The 25,152-nt window shown below is 41.3% G+C and overlaps 1 protein-coding gene across 3 annotated transcripts in view; it reads left to right on the top strand.

Annotated features, from left to right (window-relative positions):
• The window catches only part of AGBL1 (AGBL carboxypeptidase 1), a 285,385-nt gene extending 266,721 nt beyond the window's left edge, over nt 1-18,664 (top strand). For all 3 annotated transcript variants that reach the window (XM_054077987.1, XM_054077988.1, XM_054077986.1), the window contains exon 23: nt 15,268-18,664. In XM_054077987.1, coding sequence (XP_053933962.1) covers nt 15,268-15,574 — 307 coding nt within the window. In that variant the 3' untranslated portion in view covers nt 15,575-18,664. The remainder of the gene's footprint in view (nt 1-15,267) is intronic.
• Nucleotides 18,665-25,152: the final 6,488 nt, after the last annotated feature.

The raw sequence follows: 25,152 nt of genomic DNA, 5'->3' as shown, positions 1-25,152 counted from the left end.
ATCTAGTATTTCTGTCAAAACAAATAAAGTAATCAGTGATTTGTGAACACCATTTGGGGAAAAAAAAAAAAAGGAAACTATGGTTCTGGTCCAAAATCCATAATTACATTCTGGTGCTCTGTGTGACTGAGAGAAAGGGATAGAGAGTCACTGTGGAGAGACAGATACCATTTACTAGATAAAGAGATGATGTGGAGAGATACAGCAAGTGCTTCAGATGGATGACAAGCATTAGATGGAGTGGATATATAGTTAAAATTAAAGAGATGGATACTGTGAGTACACATGGGAAGATACCTTGGACAGACATACTGTGAATAGATGTTGCAAGAAGAGGAATGTTGTTAGATAGACAGACACTGGGAAAAATGGATAAGGCAACAAGTAATGCTACACCTAGGCACATAAAGATTGATTCTGTTGATAAATAAATTCTATAAAGAGATACTACAGAAAGATATTTCAGTAGACTGCCATCTATGAATATCTGACACACACATCTAAGAAACTACCTAGAACCTCAGCCAAAATAAACATAACCAAGGAGATACAGGATATGTGTATGATCATACTGTTTAAATATTTAAGAGATGTTAGCAGCTGCGGCAAAACCAGCAATTTATCACCTGATTCAAAGCTCATTTCACCCTGATGGATGCATCGTTGATGACCTGGCAGCAGCGTGGCAGAAAAGGCTAGACTAGCAAGAAAACAATTAAGTGCTGAAGCAACACTGGATAAATAAATGGGAAAATACAATGTTTGGATTTCAGGACTGGAAATAGGCCACAATCCGAGTATGAGATTCTGAGCTTGTATCAGGGCTTACTAATGGATGACACATTTCAAACTTATTTCCATCGCTACACTGTACTGGCCCAAGCCTGACATCATGGACTTATCCATCCTGCTGTGCTAACCCTACAAGCACCCTGTAGAAAGCCCCATTCCCAGCTCTCCTCAGCTACCTTATTCACCTCAGCAAGCGTTTGGAAGTCGTGCTACAGAATGGAAGCAGTGCAGAACATCCTGTTCTCCTGTAACAGGCGTTGGGAGAGAGTTCTCATCATCATAGACACCTCTTCCTACTGCGGCTGTCAGGCTTACTCCTATGCATAGCAAATGCTGCCCTTATTGAGCCTTTCCAAGGAGACAGATCCTGTTGTGGTTCCTCTAGTCAGCAGTTGTGAGGACTGCCAGGTGTCAGGGCATCTGAGGAGTGAATGTACTTCTGGACTTTATATCTTTCCACTTTGACTGTGTCTGTCCTGTCTCAGAACTCTCCTGAGCCCTACAGAGGGCCCATTTCATTGTTGTGCTCTAGACTGAGATTTTTGAAATTCCCACTGAATGAACTTCTGTACCAGCTACTGTTTCTTCACCTCCACAACAACATTTCTACCCAGAATATTTCCTTTCTTGACTACTCAGCTTCTGAGATATGCTCATTTGGGGACTATTAGTCTCTGCTTAATAATTGTTTTTACAGTGCCCTTGAAGCAGGCAAGTTCCTTCTTAGAGCCCTGGAAGGCATTCTCCGGGCTCCTGCTTACTGTCAGTACAGTCAGCCTGTGCTCTGAACCCTCTGGAACTTTGTGATACACCTCAAAGTCAAGCTGGCAGATGCCAGAGTTGGTTTGCTCAGTTCATTCTCTGTGTGACCTGTACATGCCGGGTATGTAGGTCCACAGCAACAGAAAGACAAGCACATTAATCTCAGTTCTTCTTATACTGCACCTCCTCCCTACTACAGTTAATGCTTTAAAACCATCCTTCCCACAGAGCGTTTGATTTCAATTCTTTCTATCACAAACATTATATTAGGTATACATTTTATAAATCATTTGATCTAGTGCACATTCATAAAGCTGCCCAGAAAGAACTGCATAAACTGCCTTTTAGCTTGATAGGGATGCTGCCTTCCAGGCCCAAATACTAGTTCATGGAAGGAAGAGGAGATTATATATATTTCAATGACTTCAAACACCAAATTAAAATTGAAATTAGCATTGAACTCTACCATCTATTTCCAGTAATGACACTTAATATCATTGTGAGAGGATCAGGTTCTTTACATGGTAGGTGTTAACTGAGTCTTGTTCAGGAAGTTGTCCAAGGGCTCTTTGATATGGCACACTGGGAAAGTGATTAAAATCCTGTCAGGTTAAGTGAGAGTAATATTTTTGGTTTTTCTCTCTCCCTTTCATTTCAGTCTTTCCTAGTAGTCAGTTTCTATCTCCAAGGATATATCTTGTAATAATAATTGCTTGTTATCAGTGGATATTTTCCAGTAAAGCAAAGATATCTAAATCCAAAGTCTCCAACAGAGGAAATTGATAGGTCTGAGTTTAAGGAGTGTTAGGTTAATCCATCTCAGAGGACATCCTCTGTAAGAAGTGAAATGTTAGGCATTTCCTGACTACAGGGAGTAGTGTGGGAGAAGGGTAGGCCAAGCTTCTGAGGGGGCAAACCTTGAAAGCAGCAAGGGAATAGACAACTCAGAATATTTTCTTTGTCCTTGATTGTCCCTGTGGACTTCTCTTGCATTGGAAATGTCTAGAACAACATGAGAAGGGGGAAGGAAGCATCTCTGAAACTAGAGCTATTGTTTTGTGACGCCTGGTTTTGCACCTCTGTCATGACAGATTTTTGGACATGAGCTTTACCCATTTTACTTCATGAATTCACCCTCAGCAGCTTAGGTTAATATGATCCTAACTGTGTGAATACGTTCAATTCTGTTTGGTTTTTGGTTTTTTTTTCTAAATTTGTAGAAGACAGTTACAGTAAATACAAGTGCAATACAGCAGGATCCGTGCAATCTTTCATTGAGACCTGTTGCTAGCTGCATGGCTATAAACGGCTGCCTAAGGGATACTCAGGATCAGTATATACAGCCTCTCTGACCTTGCTTTGCCACTTCCCAAGTCCTATGCTTTCCCAGGACTACACAAGCAGGCACTGCTCCTCCAGCCATGCCTGCAGTTTGCACCGTGCTGTGCCATAGTGCCCATCCATGGAGTAAGTGTGTAAGGCTGAGATGAAAGACACCATATGCCATATTTCTTATATCTTGCATTCCTTAAAATTTCTCCTCTGGCTCTTCACTAAATTTGGAATTCTTTTCTTCCCGTTCTAGAAACAAGATTTAAGGCAATGTTGCTCCGTGCCTCAGAAATGACTGCAAAATTAGTGGGGAAATGATGCTATTCAAGAGTTCAGCTTCTCAGCCTGGCCATGCCTGTGCAGCTCTATGCACATCAGCAGACTTTCCCCTGATAAATCATCAGGCTGCTTTTCTCACTTTCAGAAAGCAGTATGGGGTGTTTCAGGCTGCAAAGCTTGTATGTAAAGTAAGTGCATTGTTATTTAAAAGTGATTCATATTGTTGGGAAGCCTGGAAAAGTAAGCTGATTGGTGGATACGCAATAGAGTGTAATAGCCCTGAGAAAACTGCTGTGTAATAACAGTTCTGATTCCTTGCAGGATAAAACTGTATAATGTTGCTATCCTTCCTGTACCTTTCATGTGTACAGCACTTCGTATACACGAAGTGTATTACTTTGTCATTTGGACTGATACCTGGTCTGATACTCCCAGGCTTTACTAGGCTACTTGTGAGAAGTGTGAAGTTTTCAAACAAAGTTTTAGGCTTAAGGTAACATCTGAATTATAGATTTCTGAAATCACCTTGGCAGTGTTTCTTGATAGACTGCTTTTAGAGCTAAGCTGATAACCCATCTTGCCTCAGAGATGCTTTTTTTTCTCCTTGATACTGAATTGCCTGTCTCATGCACCATTAAATCTGACACAGTTTATCTGCAGGTTGGCTGTGCAGAAAAAGAGAAGGTCCAGCATAAGCCTGGTAAACACAGGCTAGAGTCAGTGGCACTCTGACTTGGCTGTACCTGCCTTACCATCCTATTATCTCTGCCTTTCATAGAGCCTGGGTTCTTAGGCAGCGTACAGAGTGGTTTTGAGAGGCTGTGTTACTTGTGGTAGAAATGTTATTGCAGGAGTACCTTTGTATAGCATAAGTGCAGCAAAAAGATCTGTAGAGAAAATGATGACATCACGATTTGATGAAGAAGGAACAGGAAAAGAGATTATATCAGAGTGCACAGCAGTCAGGAACCCTGTCTTCATTCGTGAATGTAACCTTCCCAAATGCATTGCCTTTCTGAAGTGTGTAAGTACATTCTAGTACTTGGATTTGTGCTGTTTGTACTGGCAAATATAATTTTTCTGGGCTTTTTCAATGCCCTAGGGGACAATTCTCTCACCAGAACAGCTCATGATCTGGTCTTTTCCTGGTGTTTCAGTTCCTGGAAGACAGAATCCAACATGAGAAGAGCAGATGTCACTTTATTTTGGTGCAATAAGCAGCTTCCTGAAGCAAAGAGACAAAATGAGGAGCTAGGAAAACAAAAATACAAAGGCAAATGCCAGGAACTATCAGATTCCCTGACTAATGAGGTTTTCAGGTCCAGTGGAACCAGCACACACAAGTCCTCATCCTTTGCTTCCTCAGGCTGGATGGCTGGCTTTTTCTGCTAGACAGGATAGATGGATGGTTTAAAATCAGAGGCCAGACTAGGTACAGAAAATCCAACAGTTCATGACAGTTTCTTTCCCATCTGAATAATCTCCGCTTGCTTTTATGGCTTCAGTTTTTTTCAGTACTGCAAGAATTACAATGTTTCCCTTTGAAATATGACCTGGCAGATAATCCTTGGTATTACTGAGCACCTCTGATGCCAGCGGGAGTCCAACGTCCCCATCATTCCTCCAGCTAAACTCTACATTCCTGTCTGGCAGAATCCTGAACATTCACTTCTTTCCCTAATGGGTCTGGGAACTCGCTATTTTCTTTACTGAAATCTTGGTTTGCCGAGAGGAAGGTTTGGACGAGACCCACAAAGATTATTAAGCACCTGTGTTCTTGCTGCTTTCAGTAGAGAGAAAGGCAATTAAATAGAGGAGGCAATTAGAAAGCTTTGCACTCTCATTCAGACTAGACAGGTGATGGAGGGCTTCAGATACATGCTGTCTCTGCCACCATGCCGTACGCTTGCCAGACAGGTGGAATGATGGAGCATTCTGTGTCCATGTTCTTGGGGCATTGGTGCAAAGGCAGAAAAGCAGTTCACTCAAAGTGACTGCAAGCCCACTGAGTGTAGAATCCATATCTTTCAAACACAAGTGCTTTAACCTCATGATTCAATTTTCCCTTGATGCACAGTCTGACATACCTTCTCAGTTATTTACTGTGCACACAAGAACTGACCTTTTATCATTTTTGGTTGTAAAACAGAGAGCGATGTTAAATGCTCAGGGTATTTCTCTATGAAGCGATTGTTTCACTGCTCTGTAAGCTGTGCTCTAATTTGTCCCATCCATCCAAATACACCTTGTTTTGATTAAATGAATACTTTTGTCAGTATATGTTGCTTCAGCTTTCATTCAGAATATGCTTGCTTATGTGACGTGTTAGCATTCTGTTAAGAATTTTAGTGGGAATTTATATATGCATATATAAATATATACATACAAATTCACACACAGAAGTAAGAAAATGTGATTTCAGGTAAAACACATAGAATGCTTTAGCAGGTATCTGAAAATTGACTTTTATAAATATTCAGGAAATAGTTACGTTAACAGCAATTTAAAAAATTGTTCCCTGCTGGGAACTGATAGATGCTACAAGCTACAAATGGATTCATTCGAAAACAGCATCTCGCTGATATACAGCTGAAACAGGATTAAATATCTACAACAGGAACACAGAAAAGTATTAGGAAATCTATTGTACAACAAACAGCAATGGCAACTTCTATATGTGCTTTAGAATGTTCTTTTTGCAAGGCAAACCTGTCCCATCAGATCATAGCAAATGGTTGTTGTTTTTCCTCTTCCCTTTGGCATGAAGAATCCCTTTAAACTCTGTTTGAGTTCTGAAGCACAGTGGAGATGGTGCTTTATGTTTGTGTCAGCCCTCCATGTCTGTTTTTTTTCTTGTGTACTAAACCACTAAAATTCATCCTTGCAATTTCTGACAGACAAATTTTAGAAGGCAGGGAGAGCATAATGAAATATTTGCTATTCTTCATGAAACATCTGGCAGGGCTTTGGCAAGATCAAGGAATTAGCAAGAGTTGCCACTTATATGCTGGAGCTGACATTTTTTGTTGTCCTTAATGGAGTCCAAAGCATATGCAAATCAGCTGTGTAATGAGTGAGGTTAAACAAGGTTTTTTAGTTGGCTCCATATGGTGTTAAAAACATAATTGATCAGAATGTTTTGAAATATATTGAATGTGAGTGTTCAGATTTGTTTTATCTGAATCTCATTATGTCTGAGAAAAGATTTAGGATGAGGGCAAAGGCTGAAGTTTTAACCTGGATCTATTATCAGCTATCTATGATCACACATACTCCATCAGATGTTTCTGCTATAAACCCTGCTTCAATTGCTTTAAAAGCAAGATAGATTTCTTTGACCTTGCTTTCTTTGCCTTTTATTCTTGTGAGTACACACACACAAGGAGTTTCTCTCCCTTCTCTAATTATGATATTGACTAACCATACTTATTATCCACAGGGAAGGATGGGAGAGTGAAAGTTATGTATTACTCTCACAACTATTTACACTATAGGAAGCTTCTCAGATCAGTTATTATGAACATCCTTGGAATGAGATTCTGGAGGATTCTGGTTTTGCAGATTTGTATTGGATTCATTTCAATAAATCTTTTATAACATAGGATCTTGTAGAGATGAAGTCACTTTGAGCAGAGGCCATGTGAACTGGTGTCCATCAGCTGGAACCTCTCAGGCTTCAGAGCTTTGGCACCATGTTGGCCTTAAATTCATTGTTTTCAGTATGCTCCAGAAACTGGTTTTTGTGACCCTTAAGCTGAGATGTGCCTGAAGGCTTTCCTGAAAAGCAGAATCCAGTGGTAAAACAGCTGTTGATTCACCACATAGTGCCATACCCTTTCCCCTCTCTGGACACTCCAGAACAAGAATAATTCTTTTTACCAGAGCTCAACACTTTTAGTCAAGTTTATCCATTTGAGGACACGTGATTGCGAAAGAAAGGAAAACCATGCAGAAGGGTTTCTAAAATAGTCATTCCTTACTTTAAAAGATACAAGAATGTGTCAAGTTTATGTGGAATGGGAATGTGTCCATATTTCTGTTCTAAATTCTTAACCTTTGCTGTAAAGTCATGGATAAGGATATGTTCTTGTATAGACATATTTGCATTTTTACATATATACACACATATATACACATCTGTTATAGACAGATAGATTGTCTGAAATCTCAGAGCAGACATCAGCTAATAACAGATTTGCAGGAAGAAAAACTAGAAACCAGGAGGTTGTTTTCACCTCCAAGGGCTACACTGGCTGGTGCTTAGTCATTTACAGCATTTATTAGTTAAGTCAGGTAGTTAGATGTCTGTCTGTAATGTGACGTGCAAGCAAATATTTGCATGCCCTGTACATTAAACAGATGTGTAACTAAAGCACAGCCTAGACATGTCTTGACCATCTTAAAATATTTTACTTTCAAAAACCTCAAATCTTTTAAGTTGCTTAGAGAAAACTAAGGGATAGACATACATATGGAACTCGGACCTTTGTAATTAAATATATAGACCCAATTACAAAACTTGGATGATGTCAGTAGAATTTTTTAAAACAGCACCAAGAGAAACAAGAACCCAGGAGAACCTACATGCCTTTACAATTTTTATCCTTATCAGTACAAGTTTTTCAGCATCTAAACCAAAATCTTACCGCATTTCTTTCCTCTCTACAGTGTTAATGCCTCAATTACTGAAAGCACCCAAAATCAGTTCAAGGATTCCAATAATCTTCCTGTATTACTGTGGCTGGACTGCTAAGTATCATCAATAACATCATTATCATTTTGAGAAGAATTTTTTTGAAGTAAAGACCCTATGAGAAAAGCTCCCAAACACTTTCAATATCATATTTTTCAGCAACTCTTTCATTATTCGGCGTCCTAATGAGTTCCAATAGTTTTACTAAATACCTTCCCATACAGGAGGACTTGACTGCTCATATTTCTCAGAAAGCTTAAGCTATAGAAAGGCAAAATGCTATCTGATTTGGAAGTATTTCTTTTTATTCTTAAAGTCGAAGTGAAATCCAAGACACTTACAGTGCTGCGTGGTGGATGGATATTATCCCATCTATTTCATGTCACCCATCTTTTATTTCCTGTGTTTATCTGGGGTCTGCAACAATGTCATAGCTTCATTTTGTGACTAACTTGTATTTGTTCAAGTCAATGGGTTTTATTAATGCTTACAAGCCTACAGCTATAAGAATACTAAAGATGCAATGTTAACACTGCAGTGATAAATAGAAAGCTTCACCATTAGGAAGAAATTAATGATTCTTCATAAAACTGAACCCACAGGCTTTGGTTTCTCACTAGCTTTTCCATCCCACCAGTCTAAAGACAGGACCAAATGAATTTTATTGGTTGGCATTAGAAATGAGCCTGGATTTGAACTGAGGTATCTGGAATCTAGGAACCTCATGTAATGTCAAGCTAGTACCCTTCAAATGGGGGGGAAAAAAAAGCCTGCTTGTCCTCTATATAGATTCATCTTTCACAGAAGGATCAAAGCCGTACTAGTGACGTGTAATTCAATTCAGTGCAGTTCTTCATATTCACACAAGGCTTTTCAATTTCCCAGCCATATGTAATGAGAGGTGTTTACTCAACAGCTCCTCTGCTCTTAAAGCAGTCTTCACCGATAAGGAGAATGAAAACAAGTTATTGCTTAAAGACTAAGAGAGTTTCTGCTAGATGGAAGTAAAATGCTGTCCAGGGCTAAATTGTTGCAAGTTTGAATGAACATTAGGGGACAGTATTGGCCAGGAGTCAGCCTGCTTCTTGCTCTTCATGCTTTCCCTTTATTTATAAATTGTCTTCCTTTCTAAATGATGAAGCCCCACATGCTCCTTACTTATCTAACTGGTGCACCGGACATCCATTTTTAATCTGGGCAAATCAAATATAAATATTACAGCCTACAATTACCCTGGGAACTCCAGAAAAACTAATTAGTACAAGCCTTAGCAATGAATTACACCTTTCTTATGGTCATTTGCATCAGGGGGAAAAAGAAAACCAACAATCTACACTCAAAAGGAGACCAAACATCTCTTAGCCATAGTAAACAGAATTCAAGGCAGTGTTTAATTATGTTCATATTGTTCATTAAAGGATGGGCCATGGTGGGCTGAATGCCAAGGCACCTGGCATTGGCTAGGGCTTAGCACACATTTTCTCAGGAGATGTAAGATGTAAAAGTCCTTGGCAAAGAGTCTTTGGAAAGAAAAATCACATGGGAACCTATAAAGTTCATATCATTATTGTTTACTGTGTAGCAACAAAGGAGGTGAACGCAATAGTTCTTTAAGCTGGAGCCATCTAGCATCAGTGCATAGCTGATTCCCTCTCTTGGTGAAGTCAGGGACTAAATGGAGCCTTGTCTGGCTTTTCTCAGGCAGGAGGGGAAGCCAGGCTACTGTCTGGGGAGCTTCTGAATTACAGTGATCAAATTGGAATGTCATTACAAGTTGTGTACCACATCTTGCAGCAAGTGAATCAAGACACTAAAGGCGGACTAAAGCCCTTCTTCATTGTCATCTTGTTGTAGTATATTTCTTACAGGTACAATTAACTAAAAGTGTCATAGCAGTTTTGTTTACATCTTAAAATACTACTTTACAAAGATAGTAAAGGCAGAATTGTATTCTAGGATAGCTGCAAATGTGTCTACTTAAAATTCATTTCATATTCATTACAAGACTTCAGAAGCAGTGTTCCTGTAAAATACTTTTAATAAAACATATGAATTCCTCAAAAGCAAAATTGTGCAAGACCACACAACCTTTTAAATTTGGCAGTGTAGGTGGAATTTTAATGTCAAAGAAAAGAAGGGCAAGGCAAGCCCTGTTCAAAGGAGAGAGGGCAACATATTTAAAAGCTGCATAATTGCCACCACTTATGTAGCTGTTGATACAACTGATAAAACCTTATTGGAAAAGAATGAGAGATTCCCCTTCTGCACAGGTGATGATTGTGGTCAGGGAACTTGCTAGGGTCTCCAATCCCTGCTTGAGGGTGAAGCAATCCCTGCTTATTTCAGGTGAATGCAGTAATTGCCAAGAACTTGACCTGTTTAGCTCAAACGTAAATAATTTTTCTGTTTTCTCACAGGGAAATTTCTGATATCTTGAAAAAAGTCAAGAAAGCCATTTCCTGCCTTATTCAGTCTATGAACTGTATTAGAGACATGCTTGGCTCTTTATACACAGCCATATCTCTGCACTGGGCAGCCTCCAAAGGATTGGGATATATCACAGTGGAGGGAAGATTTAGGGAAAGGAGAAAACAGGGTCACAGAGGTGGTGATTATGCAGCTACTGGCATGTTATTTTTCACCGCAGGGAGAAGATGAAGATGTGTTTGCTGGTTTGTTGATACATTCTTCACAGGGAGTCATTGATAGGTCCACAACCAACAGTACTCCCCAGACTTAGCTTTTTCCTCCTTTTTGTGTAAAGCATTTAACTACTCACTTCCTAGCCTCGTTCTGGCAAAATTGCAGCAAATTTCACAAGAGTGAGAGGAGCAACATGAAAAATAAGTAAATGTTCCATTTCCTTCTCTAACACACTGCTACAGGGAGGTTTGTCAAGTGAAGGTCAGCAACCCTACATAATAGCCACAGATTCTCTAAAAGGGACAGTTGTCAGCGCCTGTCCTTTACAGCAAGAAAAATAAACACATTCTAGTTTGAGTCAGTCAGCACGATAAACATAGAATCATAGAGTCATAGAATCATAGAATCATAGAATAGTTTGCTTTGGAAGGGACCTCAAAGATCATCTAGTGCTAACTCCCCTGCCATGGGCAGGAACATCCCACTGGATTAGGCTGCCCAATGCCCCATCCAACCTGGCCTTGAACACCTCCAGGGACAGGGCAGCAACAACTTCCCTGGGCAACCTGTGCCAGTGTCTCACCACTCTCATGGTGAAGAAATTCTTCCTAATGTCCAGTCTACATGCGCCCTTCTCCAGTTTATACCCATTCCTCCTCATCCTACCCCCACAAGCCTTTATGAATAGCCCCTTCCCAGCTTCCCTGTAGCCCCTTCAGGTACTGGAAGGTTGCTATAAGATCCAAGATGAGCAAGGCCAACTCTCTCAGCCTGTCCTCATATGCAACCAGCCACAGAAGCAAAATGTGAGTGAAAAATCTCAAGAAATTAGTTAGGAAATCCCTGGATTTTCTCCATGACCTGGCAGTGTATGTACAAGTGAAGGAGAATTATGTATGGAAGAGAGATTGTCAGTCATCCCCATGTACAGCTTGTAGCTACAGTTTATCAACCACAACTATAGACTGTCTTTTCTTATATGCAGTTCAGTAGGACAACTGACTTGCAAAGCTTCTGTCCAGATGTGACCTGATAGGTAGGCTGACTTAGAATGGGAGCTTTGCAGGAAATACCTAAAAGAAGTGTTTTCCAGTCATACCAGAAAGTTATAGTTATGCTGACATGTAAGGAGAGACTAGGCGCCTTTCTTCTTCTTGTGTTAAGTCAGCAAAAAGACAGAATTATTTTACAGAATACCAACGCTTGTTTGTGTTCAAAACCGAGTAAACAAACACCCACACCCACATAGAAAAGGAGAACTAATTAAGATCAAGTCATATCTCAATAAATATGCAAATTAAAAATCAAAACAAAGAAATTCTATTTATTGCATCATAAAGTTGCAAATTGCTGTTGTGGCTTCCATCAGCTGGAATAGATGAGGGCTACAAGGCTACAGGTTTTGAATTAGTAGATCAAGCAACATGCGTACATGTTTTATTGTGATAGCTGGGGGGATTGTTGGTTGTAGATATATTACCAGCCTACCCTCCCCCTCTTCTGTACCGTGTTCACGTTCAGTGGTATTCATAGACTATATTTGTCTTGGAGCTCTCTAATGTAATGTCATTGGTTTTTCTCATTGTTTATCTTCTATAAGACAACATCATTATTCTTTGGTAAATCTGTTTCATCTCTCCTGGTTTTTTTTTCTTTTTCTTGTTGTTTTTGGGGGGAGAGGGGAGAATTCTTTTGCAGCTTTTCAGAGCCAGATTAAAAAAATAAACAAGATCCTTCCCTGACAAGAACCCACAATTCTTTGTTGGAAAAAAAAGCAAGCCACACCCTCTGCAATGATACACAATAATTTAGAGGTTGGCATTTCTGCTCATTACTGTGTTTCAACATTTGCATCCTTTCCCAAACGAGCTGATGGTCTTGATGTGGAGGAGCAGTATGTAATGATGTTGGCAGTTTCATTAGTGGGACTACCTGGCTGTCCTGCATGCTGCATGTTGCCACCAGTCCTCTTCCAGAATAATCTCTAACCTCCTAGTTTGAACCAGCCTATTTCTATTGCTTTATTATGTGTTTTAAATGTTCTTGCAGCAGAAAGCAAGTTATTGGGCTGGAAGACTTCACATAGTAGCAAAAAGTGGTTGGTTTGTAGAGTTAGGTAGTGTGATAAAGAGACTTTCAAGTTTTAAGTCACCAGCGTGATTACAGCCTGGATTGGCAGTGAGAGGAAATTGGTACCATCTATTTACTGTTTGGTAGTTGATTATGTGATTTGTGGTGGTGCCATCGATCCATATCAGCCCATATTGGAGAAAACACTACTAAAGTCACCGCTAATTGGCTTGCTCATTCACTGTCACAGCATAGGAGAAAAGGGCAGAACAAACTAGGAAGAAAGTCGTCTTTCGTGACCTCTAAACATGGTCTGGGCACATCTTCAGTTGTGGGGAAATCTGCTCAAGTATTGAATTGCTATTCTCAGTGTTTTGTGTAATGTGTGTGTAGGCAACATGACAACACCCATCTTGAAAAGGAAAGCTTTTGAAATCCATTTTAAAGGTTTTATGTGTAAATACTTGCTTCATAAAGACTGTCTCTTCAGTTTTCAGAGTAAGGAAATGGCAGGTCTGTGTGTTTTCTATTTAATTCTCTGTTGTCTTCCAGATTTCCTTTCCATAGTAAAGTGCTTTTGTGCTAGAAGTAACTCTCCACTTTTAGTCAGAAATCCAGTCCTAAAATCATTTAAGTTATCAAAAAAAAAATAAAAAATCAGAAAGTCCTGTCTTATTTGCTTTTCCAGCTTTAAGTAATAATATGGATTTTTTTTTTAATTGTTATCCTGTTAATGCAAATGTTTGACCTTCAGCTCCAAGGCTGCAAACTTAATCATTACATCCGTAAAACATCAGTTGGTTGGGTGGCAGCTATGCTCTGTCCCAATGGCATTAGCAGCCCCTCCCAAACATAAAAGTGCAATAATGAAAGTAGATACACTTTGGTTCTTTTTGATTGCAAAGCCACAAGAGCAGAGATTATAAATGAAATATCTAGGTCCCCTGAGGTTAGTCAGCTTTGAACACTGTCACAGGTAGTTGGTATTATGGCAATTCATACCATGTTTGCACATGAAAAGAAAAAAAAAAGAAGTATAACCCACTGGTCAGACTCAGTAGAGACCACTGCTTGTTGCTGTTTGTGTTGGGAGGATTGTTCTGGTTTGTTTGTTTTGTTTCATGTCGCATACTCGATTTCAGTAGGAGTTCTTCCTGACCCAGATTTCTGAGCAGACTGAAGTGGAGCCAGGAACTGTAAAAGTGCATAATTATTCTTTTATTTATTTTTAAGCTGTACAACTCTATTAAGCTTTCAGAGAATACTTTATACTCAGCCTTTGAAGTAAACTAAGCCAGAGATCAGCCAGAGAAGAAGTGGGTTGACACTGTTTGTTTTCTGCTTGCAGAGGAGTATACAGTTAAGATCTGGAGTCTCAAAGCTAGGAAAATCTTATGTCTTTTTTTTGGAGTGCAGAAGAGAGAAGGGATCAATATATCCAAAAGCAATACTTTATACCTTTGGTATGTTCTGAAACCTCGGATGCTGGCACTGCTGTGAAACAGCTGAGAGCTGGAAGATTAGTCTGGGTACTGACATGTAAATGAGCAGACCACACATTAAAGCTGTGTATACTCCATCTGCCAAGCCATTTATTCTTCCCAACTTGGGACAAATTAGAAACTTGGGCCCAGTGGCGGAAGATTATTATTCCTTTCCCAGTTCCCCAAAGCAATACGTTCCCCTGCTTTGAGTCTGATTGAAAACATTGACCTGAAGGTGAAAAACACAGTATTTGTCCCCCTGATTTATCCAGACTCTGACCCAGGCAGCATTGGAACCACGGGCCTTTTTCTCATCTCAAAAAATTACCCAGCTGCCCTCCTGGGCTAAGGGCCAAATGGGATCCAGGCAGCTAGGTAGGAGAAAGACTCTATTCCCTGGAGCCATCTGGTCTAGTGGTTAGAACTCTGCCCTAAATATTGCGTTAAGCTAACTTAATATGATATGCATTGAAAGTGGACATAAAAGATAGCGTATGACCATTGCTGTAAGTACATGGCAGGAGGCTAAGGTGGTGTAACCTACCCTTCTGGGAGCCACATAGTGTAGCTGTGTCATCTGTTTAGGGTCTCTTCTCAGCCATTCAGATTTTCCTTGAGAAGTCATGCTGTCAAATCCTTTTCATGCTCCTTCCAAAACACAAGCATTCCTGGTATTTCTGCCCTACTTGGAGCCAGTGCGCTCAAAGACCCAAGAGCTTTCATTTTCTTTTGCACCACCTCCTGTTACCAGGGCTCTGAAATTGCACAGAACTGGAGGAAAAGATGCCAAAGCACTTCAACCACTTGGATTAATTAGGTCATACACTAAATGTGGAACTACAGTGAGGTGGATGATGATTAAACCAGCAACCTTCTGGAAACTGAATACCTCCTCCTCTACTATATTTCAGCTTGCCTGGAGGCAAGAATGATGGTGTCTGTATATAAAGCACTCAGTTTCTGCATAAGCAATAGCAATAATAGTGATAACAATAATCATTTCTCCTGTGAGGTAGGGAAGTATCACTCTTCATATTACAGATGGCGAAACAGATACAAACACATACAGGATCTTGCTCACTGCCATCTCATGTCTTATTAGAAGAGCCAGGATTGAACCCAGGAAATGCATTTCTACTGTTTCTTGCTCTTACCCCCAGAGAACGCTCCCTCCTTTGATGACAACCAGTGTCTCTTCTGATTTTTCTGCAGAAGCTGCAGCAACAGCAGCCTGGAGACTGATGATGAACCTCCTTGTGTGGAAGAAATCGATTATAATACTGACAGTTCCTCTGATGGTGAAAGGGACTTCTCTGAGTTAGACCAAGAGATCCAGGAGTGCCTCTCGTGGGCAGAAGGAGAGACAGAAGATGAAGGACTGACCACAGGACAGTCATGCAGCTCCAAGGCTCTCAGGGGGCTCTACATTTCCAGCCAACCAACACCCAACAGTACAGCTCTCCCTCTGCGTTCAACAGCACTTGGGGTATACAGTGGGTTCGAGAGCAGCCCTGCATGAACAAGGCTTTGATTTGCAGAGCAGTAAGCAAATGGAGTACTGCTCGTGTCCGCTTGTTTGACAGCTTCAGCATCCTTCTCAGATGTGTTGCTCCAGTTCCGAATATAAAGTTGACTGTATGTTTGTGTAGTTTGCATACATATATATATATTGAGAATGAATCCTTATTCTTTGTACACAAAGCAGAGCAAGGAGCCACTGGCCCAGATGATGTTATGTGAGAACATCACCCATTCCTAAACAGGATCCCCAGTTTCACAGCTCCCTCTTGTATATGGTTTCATACCTGAGGAATGGTCTTCTGAGATCAAGGAACCAGAGATGATTCTCTTTTCCTTACTTTAGGCTCTTATTATGGGAAGCAGCCTTCGCCTGGAAGAACAACAGTTAGTGATGACTTTGGCCAGAGCTCTCCATTGTCATTCATTTCTCTTGAGCTGTAGAGCCTGTATCTGATTTCTGTCTGATCAGAATTTTTACAGTGTGTTCAACAGGTTGGGTCAGGCTGTGGATGCTTCTAAGCTGGTCATATTTCAGCAACAGCGTGGGAAATCGAAAGTGCTGTAGTAAGGGAAGTACCAGTGAAAATACAGAGTGGTCCTCTGGAAACGTGGGCTAGATTCCCGTCTTTGCTGCACTGGAATGAAGTAGTCCAGTGTAATCTCAGCAGAGTCACTTCATGTTTGAACTGATTGGCCTAAATGTAGAATTTGTTTCACAGATACTGTGAAATTGTATTTTCTCTGTGAGACATCCAGCTAAGAGAGTACAGATACAACAGTTCACCTTGGGGAACTTAGAGCTACTATTTAAAGCCATTGAGAGCAAGAGAGATTCAGGGCATTTAAAGGAGAAAAAGTATGTTTTCTTGAGGTAGCCAGGGCTCTTCCAATATTCTGTCAATAGATAAGTGATGATGGCAATATCGAAGCGAGAATTTAGCCCAAGCATCAGCCCTGTGACTGATTATTTTTTATTATTTTTAATATGATTAGACTAAGGACACCTAGTTTATGGATGAGGATCCCATTGTGCCAGACAGTAGTATAGTACAAGATAGTACTGATTATAGACAGGACATGTTATACCAGTGACTCCCATAACAGAGTCAGAACAGCTTCTCCTTTGATCCACAAAGGAAAGAAAATCATCATTCTCGTAAAATGGCCTGCAAACACAGATCCCAGTTCCTGAGAATCTAATACAGAGAACCCATGAGTGTACCTGACACCCCTAAAGCATGAAACTCCTATCTTTGCATCTCATGCCTCATATTGCCTGAACTTCTCATGTGCTTTAGACTCTGCTGCTACAAATGAGGAATTGCCATGAACTCAAATGGTACTAATTACACACAATCACAGAATCGTTTAGGTTGCAGGATGCGAGTCTCCCAACTGCATCCCTACTTCATGAGGCTCAAGGAGAAGGATGAATACATAGTGTGTTTTGGTGTTACAGCCTCCAAGGCTTCCATTAGCAGTGGTTATTATTCATATTGATGCATGACTAAAAGCATCATGTCTTCCTCTCATCTTTATGCTGTTTGTGGAGAGAATTCCTGGTGCTGAATGAGGTTTTCTCTGATGCACTTCAGAGCACCTTTCCCCAGACTACCTAGACATATTTTCCAGCAGTGTCTTGCTCTTTGGAGAAATAGCTTCTTCCTATCCTGTTGGGTATTCAGTACCCAGGTGTTACAATTTCTCTGTGTCTCTATCTCTCTCTTTATGATGCTGCTCAAAAGAGAGGTAGCGTGGGTCCTTGGAAACTGAGCTTCTTAGACCAAACTAATTCGTTAGGTATGGTGTGCATTCTCTGTACAGTTGTCGTGATCTGCTTGCTTTAGTGTGCAGCTTGTTGCATACAATACTGAATTTTCATAAAAGGTTGGCTCACAGAAATGAACACAAAAGAGGTAAAATAGGTGTTACTATCATAGTAGTTTTTATAACATCGTTTGAAAGCTTATTAATAAAAAACTATATATCTGCATAGTTAACTTCAAAATCTAACATTTGTATGCATGACAAAAAACCTCACACTGTGCTGGGTCCAGACTGCAGCATACACAGGCCATGCTATAATATCTTCAGCACTCAGTATATCCCAAAGACAGAGGGAAAAAAAACCCATTGTACATAGGCATCTCTAGATGTGTGTGCATACGTCCAGAGATGCTTTTCTCTCCCATGCTGCTTCCTGAGGCTTTGAGGTTTGATGAGGTTTGCCGATGTTACACGTTATTGCAAAGGAAAAAAATAAATATTAAATCAGCATTTTCCTCAATGAGACACCAATATTTTGTCTATAAACGCTATAGGCCAGTCTCAGCCATCTAGCTGTTTCATTCTGAATTTCATAAGCTACGAAGAAGCTCAGTGGGAAAACTGTGCCCTAGTTGTGATTCATTGACTCAATAGACTGCGAAAGAGTTGTTCTAATATAATAAAAGCAGAGATGTAGCAGCCACAAATGTTTAGCACCAAATGTATATGAACAGTACTACTGTTTCATAGATCCCAGTGCTCAGAGCTGCAGGAGGTAGAGAGATGGCAAAGGTCTTTAGGGTGTTTTCGGTGTCTGAGATCCAAGTGCAGCAGCCAAGCGGGAAGTAAAGTGTCCACGTACATCAACCACACCTGCATAAATGCTGCTATGCAATATGAAAAGCCTGAGCAAGACTTCTCCCTGGCGGCTCCCCATGTTTGTGCCAATCAGCTCATCAGCAAGTGGTGAGGATGCTGCAAAAGGCAATGCCCGGGTGAACCGCCCAGCCCAAGGGAGCTCAGCCTTCTACTGAGAAGGTGGGAGCAGAGGAAGTACAGCAAGAGGGTTGGGAATGGCACCTGGAAACCTTCAGCGGAAGCAGTTTTTTGGGCTGCCCCATTGCTTCCAGGAGCTTCTACCTGGAGCAGATCCTCTTCTTCTTCTGACAGACCTCTAGAGGTCAGGAGAGGGCCTCCCACTGTTCGCTGCTCTCTCCATGCCATTAAAATTCTCCCTGAGTCATGGTAATTAAGCAGAACTAGGCTCTGCACAGAGCAACGGAAGTGCATTGACTTTAATAAAACAGAGTGTAAAACAACTTTAGATTAACTCCAGCCTTGTTTATTCTTGCGCACTTGTAATTCTGGTTTGGTATTTCCCCAGTGAATGGAGCCGTTGTCCCCAGAGCTGAGGCACGCCACCTCTCTTCAGCCTGCTAAGTGCTGAGCAGTGAGGCCAGTGCCTTTTCTTGCTGTCGCTAGCTAATCCCTAAGAATTTGGAAACAGCCGATGGAGAAAGGGAGGGAGGAGAGGGAAGTTGCCCTGCTCCCCACAGTTGCCATTCCTCAAGAGTCAGCAAGGCTGTCAGGTTGAGACGCAAGCCAAATATTTCCATAACGGCCAGAAGAGTCGGTGTCCCAGAGGGACTCGCATAGTCCCCACTGGTAGAGCAGTGTTTGGGATCCTGCCAGGCACATTAACTTTTTTCACTCATGCCTTTTGCCTGTGAATAGCTCTGCTCTCCTTCCTCCTTCCCCCCTCCGCCTTTGCTTTACATGACATGGGTAAAAGATGCAGCGCTGCACAGCGCTCACACTGCACCCTCTGTCTGAGCCTCTTGTGGGCTTCCAGGCTTGCCTGGCCACAATAGACCTTTCCTATCAGAGACAATCCTAGGAATGCCTTGCCAGTGTCTAGTGAAATACATGTGTGTAAACCCCTGGGCTAAAAATAAATAATTAAGCAATAAAAATACAAAGAATCAAGTCAGCAAACTCAAGGAAGAACAAAATCTAATTATTTTTATCTGCTGTTTGTTATGAGGCTGTCAGAGTGCTCTATCCCCTGGTTTTACAGCACTCTGGAAAATAACAGTGATAATAATAATAAACAACTGTGTGCTGGGTTGTTTTTGAAGCAAGCAGGAAACAGATTAAGGAGGGGGAAAGGCAATAGTCCCTCTCCTCCACTGCTTCTCTCTTCCTACCCAAAAGCAGAGGTGCGGGTGATAGTGCTATCTCTGTCTTATCTGTCCTTAGAAAATATCCACTGCCCCCACGCCCTGTTCATCACTTAGAGACACAAAGCATGAGTAGGCGGCTGTTTGGCAGCCAACTCGGACACTGAGATCATATTTCTTGCTCTGCCACAGATCTCTCGTATGCTCTTGACCAAGTCGTTCATCCTCAGCTCCCAGCCTGGTTCCGGTATTTAGGTATTCACAAGGCTTTGTTTCCTCAAGACAAGTACAGTGAGGTGTGAGTGAAAGTAGGGGAAAGAGGGGAAAAAATAGGGATGTAAAACTGCTCAGGTGTTTCTCAGTACTGATTTCAGCTGTTGCCAGTTGAGAAGGCATCTGGAATTATCCTGTGCAGGAGTGTGGTTGTAGTCACCATCACTATTTTACACTTCAAGATGTGTGGTGGTGGTTGGTTAGGCTTTTCTTTAAGCTATGCTGGATAATTTTAGAAGTCTCTCCTCGCAGGTGGTTATCAGCCCATCCTGTCCCATAGCCTGGCCCTCTGAGCATGGACATTTTCACACCTGTTTTAGGAAGAGCAGGATTTAACTCTGTATTTGCAAACTCTTGTGTGGTTTTACGGGCAGTGGGCTGGACACAACACTGCACTTGAAGATAATATGCAAATCTAGGAGAACTGAAAACTCTGTACATACAGTCAGGAAAAGATGGAGGAGGAAGCTCAAGAAAGAAGAAATAAATCAGAAGAGAGGAAGGAGAGGACTTGCTGCAGGGAGAAGGATGAAGAGAGCAGATGGCAATAGGAGTAGGGGGTACTTGGGGAGACACCAGCAGAGAAATGGGAGAATTGTTCCTATTTGTGCGTCCTCTTCCGTCCCCAGATAATGTGTCAGTATTAACACTACCAAGAAACAACTGTCTCTACTGTAGAATAATCTGCCACTGTATTCCCCACTCCATAAACAGCAGCCAAGTCTGTATCCTCAGCGCTGCAGTGTGTTCAGCACTGGTTTTGAGAGCATTTTTCATCATGGATAAGCCTGTATCATTTCTGGCCTTGGGTGTCCTCTCCCTGGAATGACATGCTCAGACAGGTTCTGGAAGGTCCATGGTATATTATTGTTGATGCAGCAGTTTGTGGCTAAATTCCTCATCTTTCCTCTGCTCTGATTCTTTTATTTCACTTTAAAAAAAAAAAAGGGAAGGGAGAGAAATAAAGGAGGTAAACAGGAGAGAAGGAGACAGAAAGGAGAAGGCAGAAAGAAGTACCCTGCTATCAGTCTAGCAAGACATCCAGCAAGATGGTGAGGCATCTATTTTGGCATCAGGGGCTTTTTTAGCCTTTTTTTAGCTGCTTGTAGCTCATGCAGGGACCAGCAAGAGGGAAAGAATGAATCTACCACTAGAAACAATTATCCATTGGATGCCCTGGCAGTAACTCCAGTCCCAGAAAACTACCATAGCCTTTAGCTAAGTGAGCTCTGGGCACTGGGGGCTGGCTCTTCACCAACTGATGTAATTGCAATCACAACCCTGTTTCTTGCCCTCTTGCTCCTAAACGCCTGACTGAAGGCTTTTTCTGAATAGTTTCCAGTCTATGCTCTGGCAGCACATGCACAGATCTGCAAGGGTTTCCTGACTTTGCCTCGGCATTTCCATAATAACATATTTAGCTTCTCTGTGCTTATTTCCCAATCTATGAAGTGGGATTATTAATATTTCTTTTCGGTGAAAGGGGTCACAATGAGGTTTAAATCACCAATATTTACAACACAATTTGATAGAGAAGGCAAATAGGAGGGATTAATTGCTGCTTACATCATATATCTGCCATGACTGAAATAAAAACACTGTGATCATTGCCAACTCCTTTCCAGAGGCAGTCGTGACTCCGTTGCCCTCTGTGGAAGGTGGCGTAGGTGGGCCAGGCAAATCCTTGAGGAGAATGCATAGGCAATGTTGGCAGGAAGGCTTTGGATTTTATGACAACACGGTGGTCTTCCAAGAACTATGCAGTGTGCTGGCTAGTGAGTTGGGAAAATGTGAAATTTAATAGAAGTGAAAATGAGACACCTGGGAGAACAAGGGAGCAATCTGGTAAACATCTGAAATGTCTCTGCCCAATTGCAAGGAGTACAAGGACTAAACAGGAAGAATATAAAACCTTAGTACATATACCAAGCTATGATTTAATCAGTTTCCCAGACACACAGAAAAGAGAAAGTAGGAACAGCAGAAGAAGGATTAATTGGCTGTGAAACATCAGGGAATTGGTAGGTTGGGCCAAGGAAAGAGGAATGCAGGCCAACAAGCAGTGACTTAGAGATTAGAGCAGAGGTATAATGACAAGATCTCCTAAAGCAGAGAGAATAATAGAAGAAAAGTGAAACACTAAAGGTGTGTGAAGACCTCATTAATGCCTTGAAATGAGAAACTAATAGTTTAAACAAGTTGAAACGAGCAGCAGGTGACTAGGAATGAGAATAGAATTATACCAAAGCACGTGTGGATGAAATCAGAAAGGTCCTGCCACAGAATGAGTTAGAAGTGGCTAGAAATACACAAGGGAGGAAAAAGATATCCTATAAATACATTAGAAGGAATGAAAGCATGTAGTATGTACCACAGAAGGAAAGTACATGCAGAGGGTGGGAATCATCATTGCCTTTTTAGCTCTGCTTATCACCAAAACAGTTGCTTCTAGATATATATAACAGAAATCATACAAATTCGGGGATGGGAATAGGCCAGTACAGAGTGGTGTAAATTGAAGAATCCTTACGCGGAATAAGTGAATTCAAACTGTTGGACCTGAGAGAATTTGCCTGCAGGTTGTCCAAGGTAAGCGCTCTGTGAACAGTTAGACATGGACTTCAAGAGCTCCTCCTATATTGAGAGGGTTCTGCAGAGTAGAGAAGAACAAATAGTGTATTTGTAAAGATGGAAAAAGGAAGAGCCAGGAAATTTAAATCAGACAGCTATGCTACTTAGAAGCCTCGACAAATTATGAAGCCAACAATACCTTAGCAGCTATAGGATAAGAAGGTGGTAAAAGACAATCAACACGGATTTGTCAAGCTGATCTAATTTCTTTCTTTTATTGGCTAATTGGCTTAGAGGATAAGGCAGAAGTAATGTATGTCTTTGCCTTAGGAAGGCTTTCATACTTTCTGATATCATATGTTCATAAGGAACTGAAGACATTTATTTCATATGAAGTCATTGTAAGATAGGTGCCCACTAGCTTAGAAATTATTCCTAAAGGCCAGGTTTCATCTCCACATCTTCTGGAAGTTGGGCATCTAGTCTAAATTATTCTGTACAAAGAGAGTAAATTAGGAGAGACAGACACCTCTGGAGGGTTTACGTCCCCTCCTAAGACACATGGAAAGGATCTTTTGCTGAGATACTTTTTGTCTCTCATTAACTTCTGAGTGAAGCTGAACATGGAGCTCAGACAGGACACCTAGCTTTAAACCCATCCCAATAAGGTATCCCATGCTCGCACTTGTAGGGCATTATTTTGCTTAAACAACTGTAATGATGCCACGGAGAACCCATTGCAGAAAAGCCCAAAGCTGAAACTCATCTCCCTATCCATGCATCTTTATTTATGTCAACACACCTGCCATCCTCCCCTCCCACCTCTCCCATGCAGGGCTCTGCTTCAGAGCTCCCCCACTCAGCTTTGTAATGCTCTGCTGTTCTTACTCCTCCAGAACCAAATGCGGTAAATACCAGTGATCTGGTGGGGCTACATCCCAGATGAAACTGAGATCAGAGCACACATTCTCACTGGCGGCTGGCTCCCAGGTAGATGCCAAAAGCCCTGGAGCAGGGAGCACACACTGAAGCCACTGTGCCAGATGGCTTGACTGCTCTCAGTTGTAAGAGCTGCTTTGTACTTTTTAGCTTTACTGATGCGAAGAGAACATTTTGAACTGTCTAAGCCTTATAACCTTGTATCATTGGCACGCAAACAGCAGCAGCACACTGTTGAACATAATAACAAGAGGGAAAGAACTGTGGAATTAAATAAGAATTTAAATCTTAGGGTATGCAGCTCAGAGCAAGAGGCTTTAGCTGTGTTATTTCCAGGAATTGGTTGAGTCATGTTTGAGAATAATGGATAAGATTAATTCCTTCGTGACTTTGGATGAATAAATTATTTGCCAATATTTTTATCTGTGATTTGATCAGTTCTCACTGCTCTTTCTAACGTGTATGATGCGGGAACATTAACTGTATTCTCGAGGTGCGTGCTGGGTATGCAGCTCCAGTCCTTGGCATCTATAAGTGAATTTATTCCCCAAAGACAATTTTCAGTGAGATTTACCCCAGAGCAACTGAATGCAGGATTTGATCTGTCATATTCAGAATGATTCATTTTTCACCTCATCAAGTATGAAGAGAGGAGACAGAAAGAGAGAGGAAAAGTTATTGCACTCTTCTCAACAAACCTTTATCTGCGAAGTCTGAGCTGCCACAGAGTGGTACGCAGGAGCCCACTGCGGGATGCGACAACTGTTCATTGGCAACTCTGTGCCAGTGGTGGGAAGCACTCAGCAGGCTGAGCATCACAGAGGGACGGAGACAGAGAGTAAGACAGTAGCACACTAGAACGTTTGCTCCTGCCTGGCCCTGTTGGAAATGACAATGCTCATGCCCCAGTAATTGTTGTAGATGCTGGCCAACAAAGTCTTTTCTGTTGGATTGGAGAGTAATTGCAGGTCATAAGTGGTGTCCCCTGCCCACTCCTCAGGAACAAAGGGACTTTGGATCTATTAATATCCTGAAGGTCATGGAATTCTTCCCAGTGTAGCTAGCTGTGAGCAAACCTTAAATGGCTCAGAGGTGCTGCTTGGTTAAAAACCTATGGGATTTAGAAAAAGCCTATTGTCCTTTGCAGCATAGCAGAGCTATCTTGCACCTTATCAGAAGCATCAAGCCTCGGGGTACTGGTGTTTTAGCCCTGGTAGTCTGACCATGCAAGTGAAATCAAGTTTGCAGCAGGAGGCCGGTTGCTGTAACTAGAAAGCAGAGTTTTCTGGCACAGTGTTCTTTCATCAAGTTTTGTCACTATTGAAAGATTATAAGTTAAATGAAACAAAATTAACCTCACAGAGCAAATCCCATGTGGCTTGTATGCTAGCACACTTTGCCAAATGCCTAGGTATTTTCAGCAGCTTGCAATTCCAGAATGCACTCCTCTCTGTGTGACTACAGAGAGAGCACTATTAATATTATCAGGCCCAATGCCAGCATGAGGATCAAAAGATGCTTAGTAGCTATTTTGTAGAGAGTTAAGAAGAAATGGGATTTGGGGTGCAAGAGAATATTCTGTTGGAAGCTACAAATTCTGCTTCTGTCAGTATAATTCTGGGGAAAATGAAGTGCTCAGTATTAGAGATTGGTCCTTTCTTCTTAGTGAGTCCTAAAATTTTGGTGCAAGAAGGGATGTTTGCACAGAGCTGGCTTTTCCCAATTACCTACAGTTGCAACAATCCCAAGAGTTTTGGTTACAGTGCTCACAATGTAGTAATGCTGCAGGTGCTATCGAAAACCACTACACACCTTTGAAAGTCCTGAACAACCTGTGTAGACAATA

Source organism: Cuculus canorus, chromosome 12, assembly GCF_017976375.1.
Source record: "Cuculus canorus isolate bCucCan1 chromosome 12, bCucCan1.pri, whole genome shotgun sequence".
Lineage (NCBI taxonomy): Eukaryota > Metazoa > Chordata > Aves > Cuculiformes > Cuculidae > Cuculus > Cuculus canorus.
This window is presented reverse-complemented; position numbering and strand designations above follow the sequence as displayed.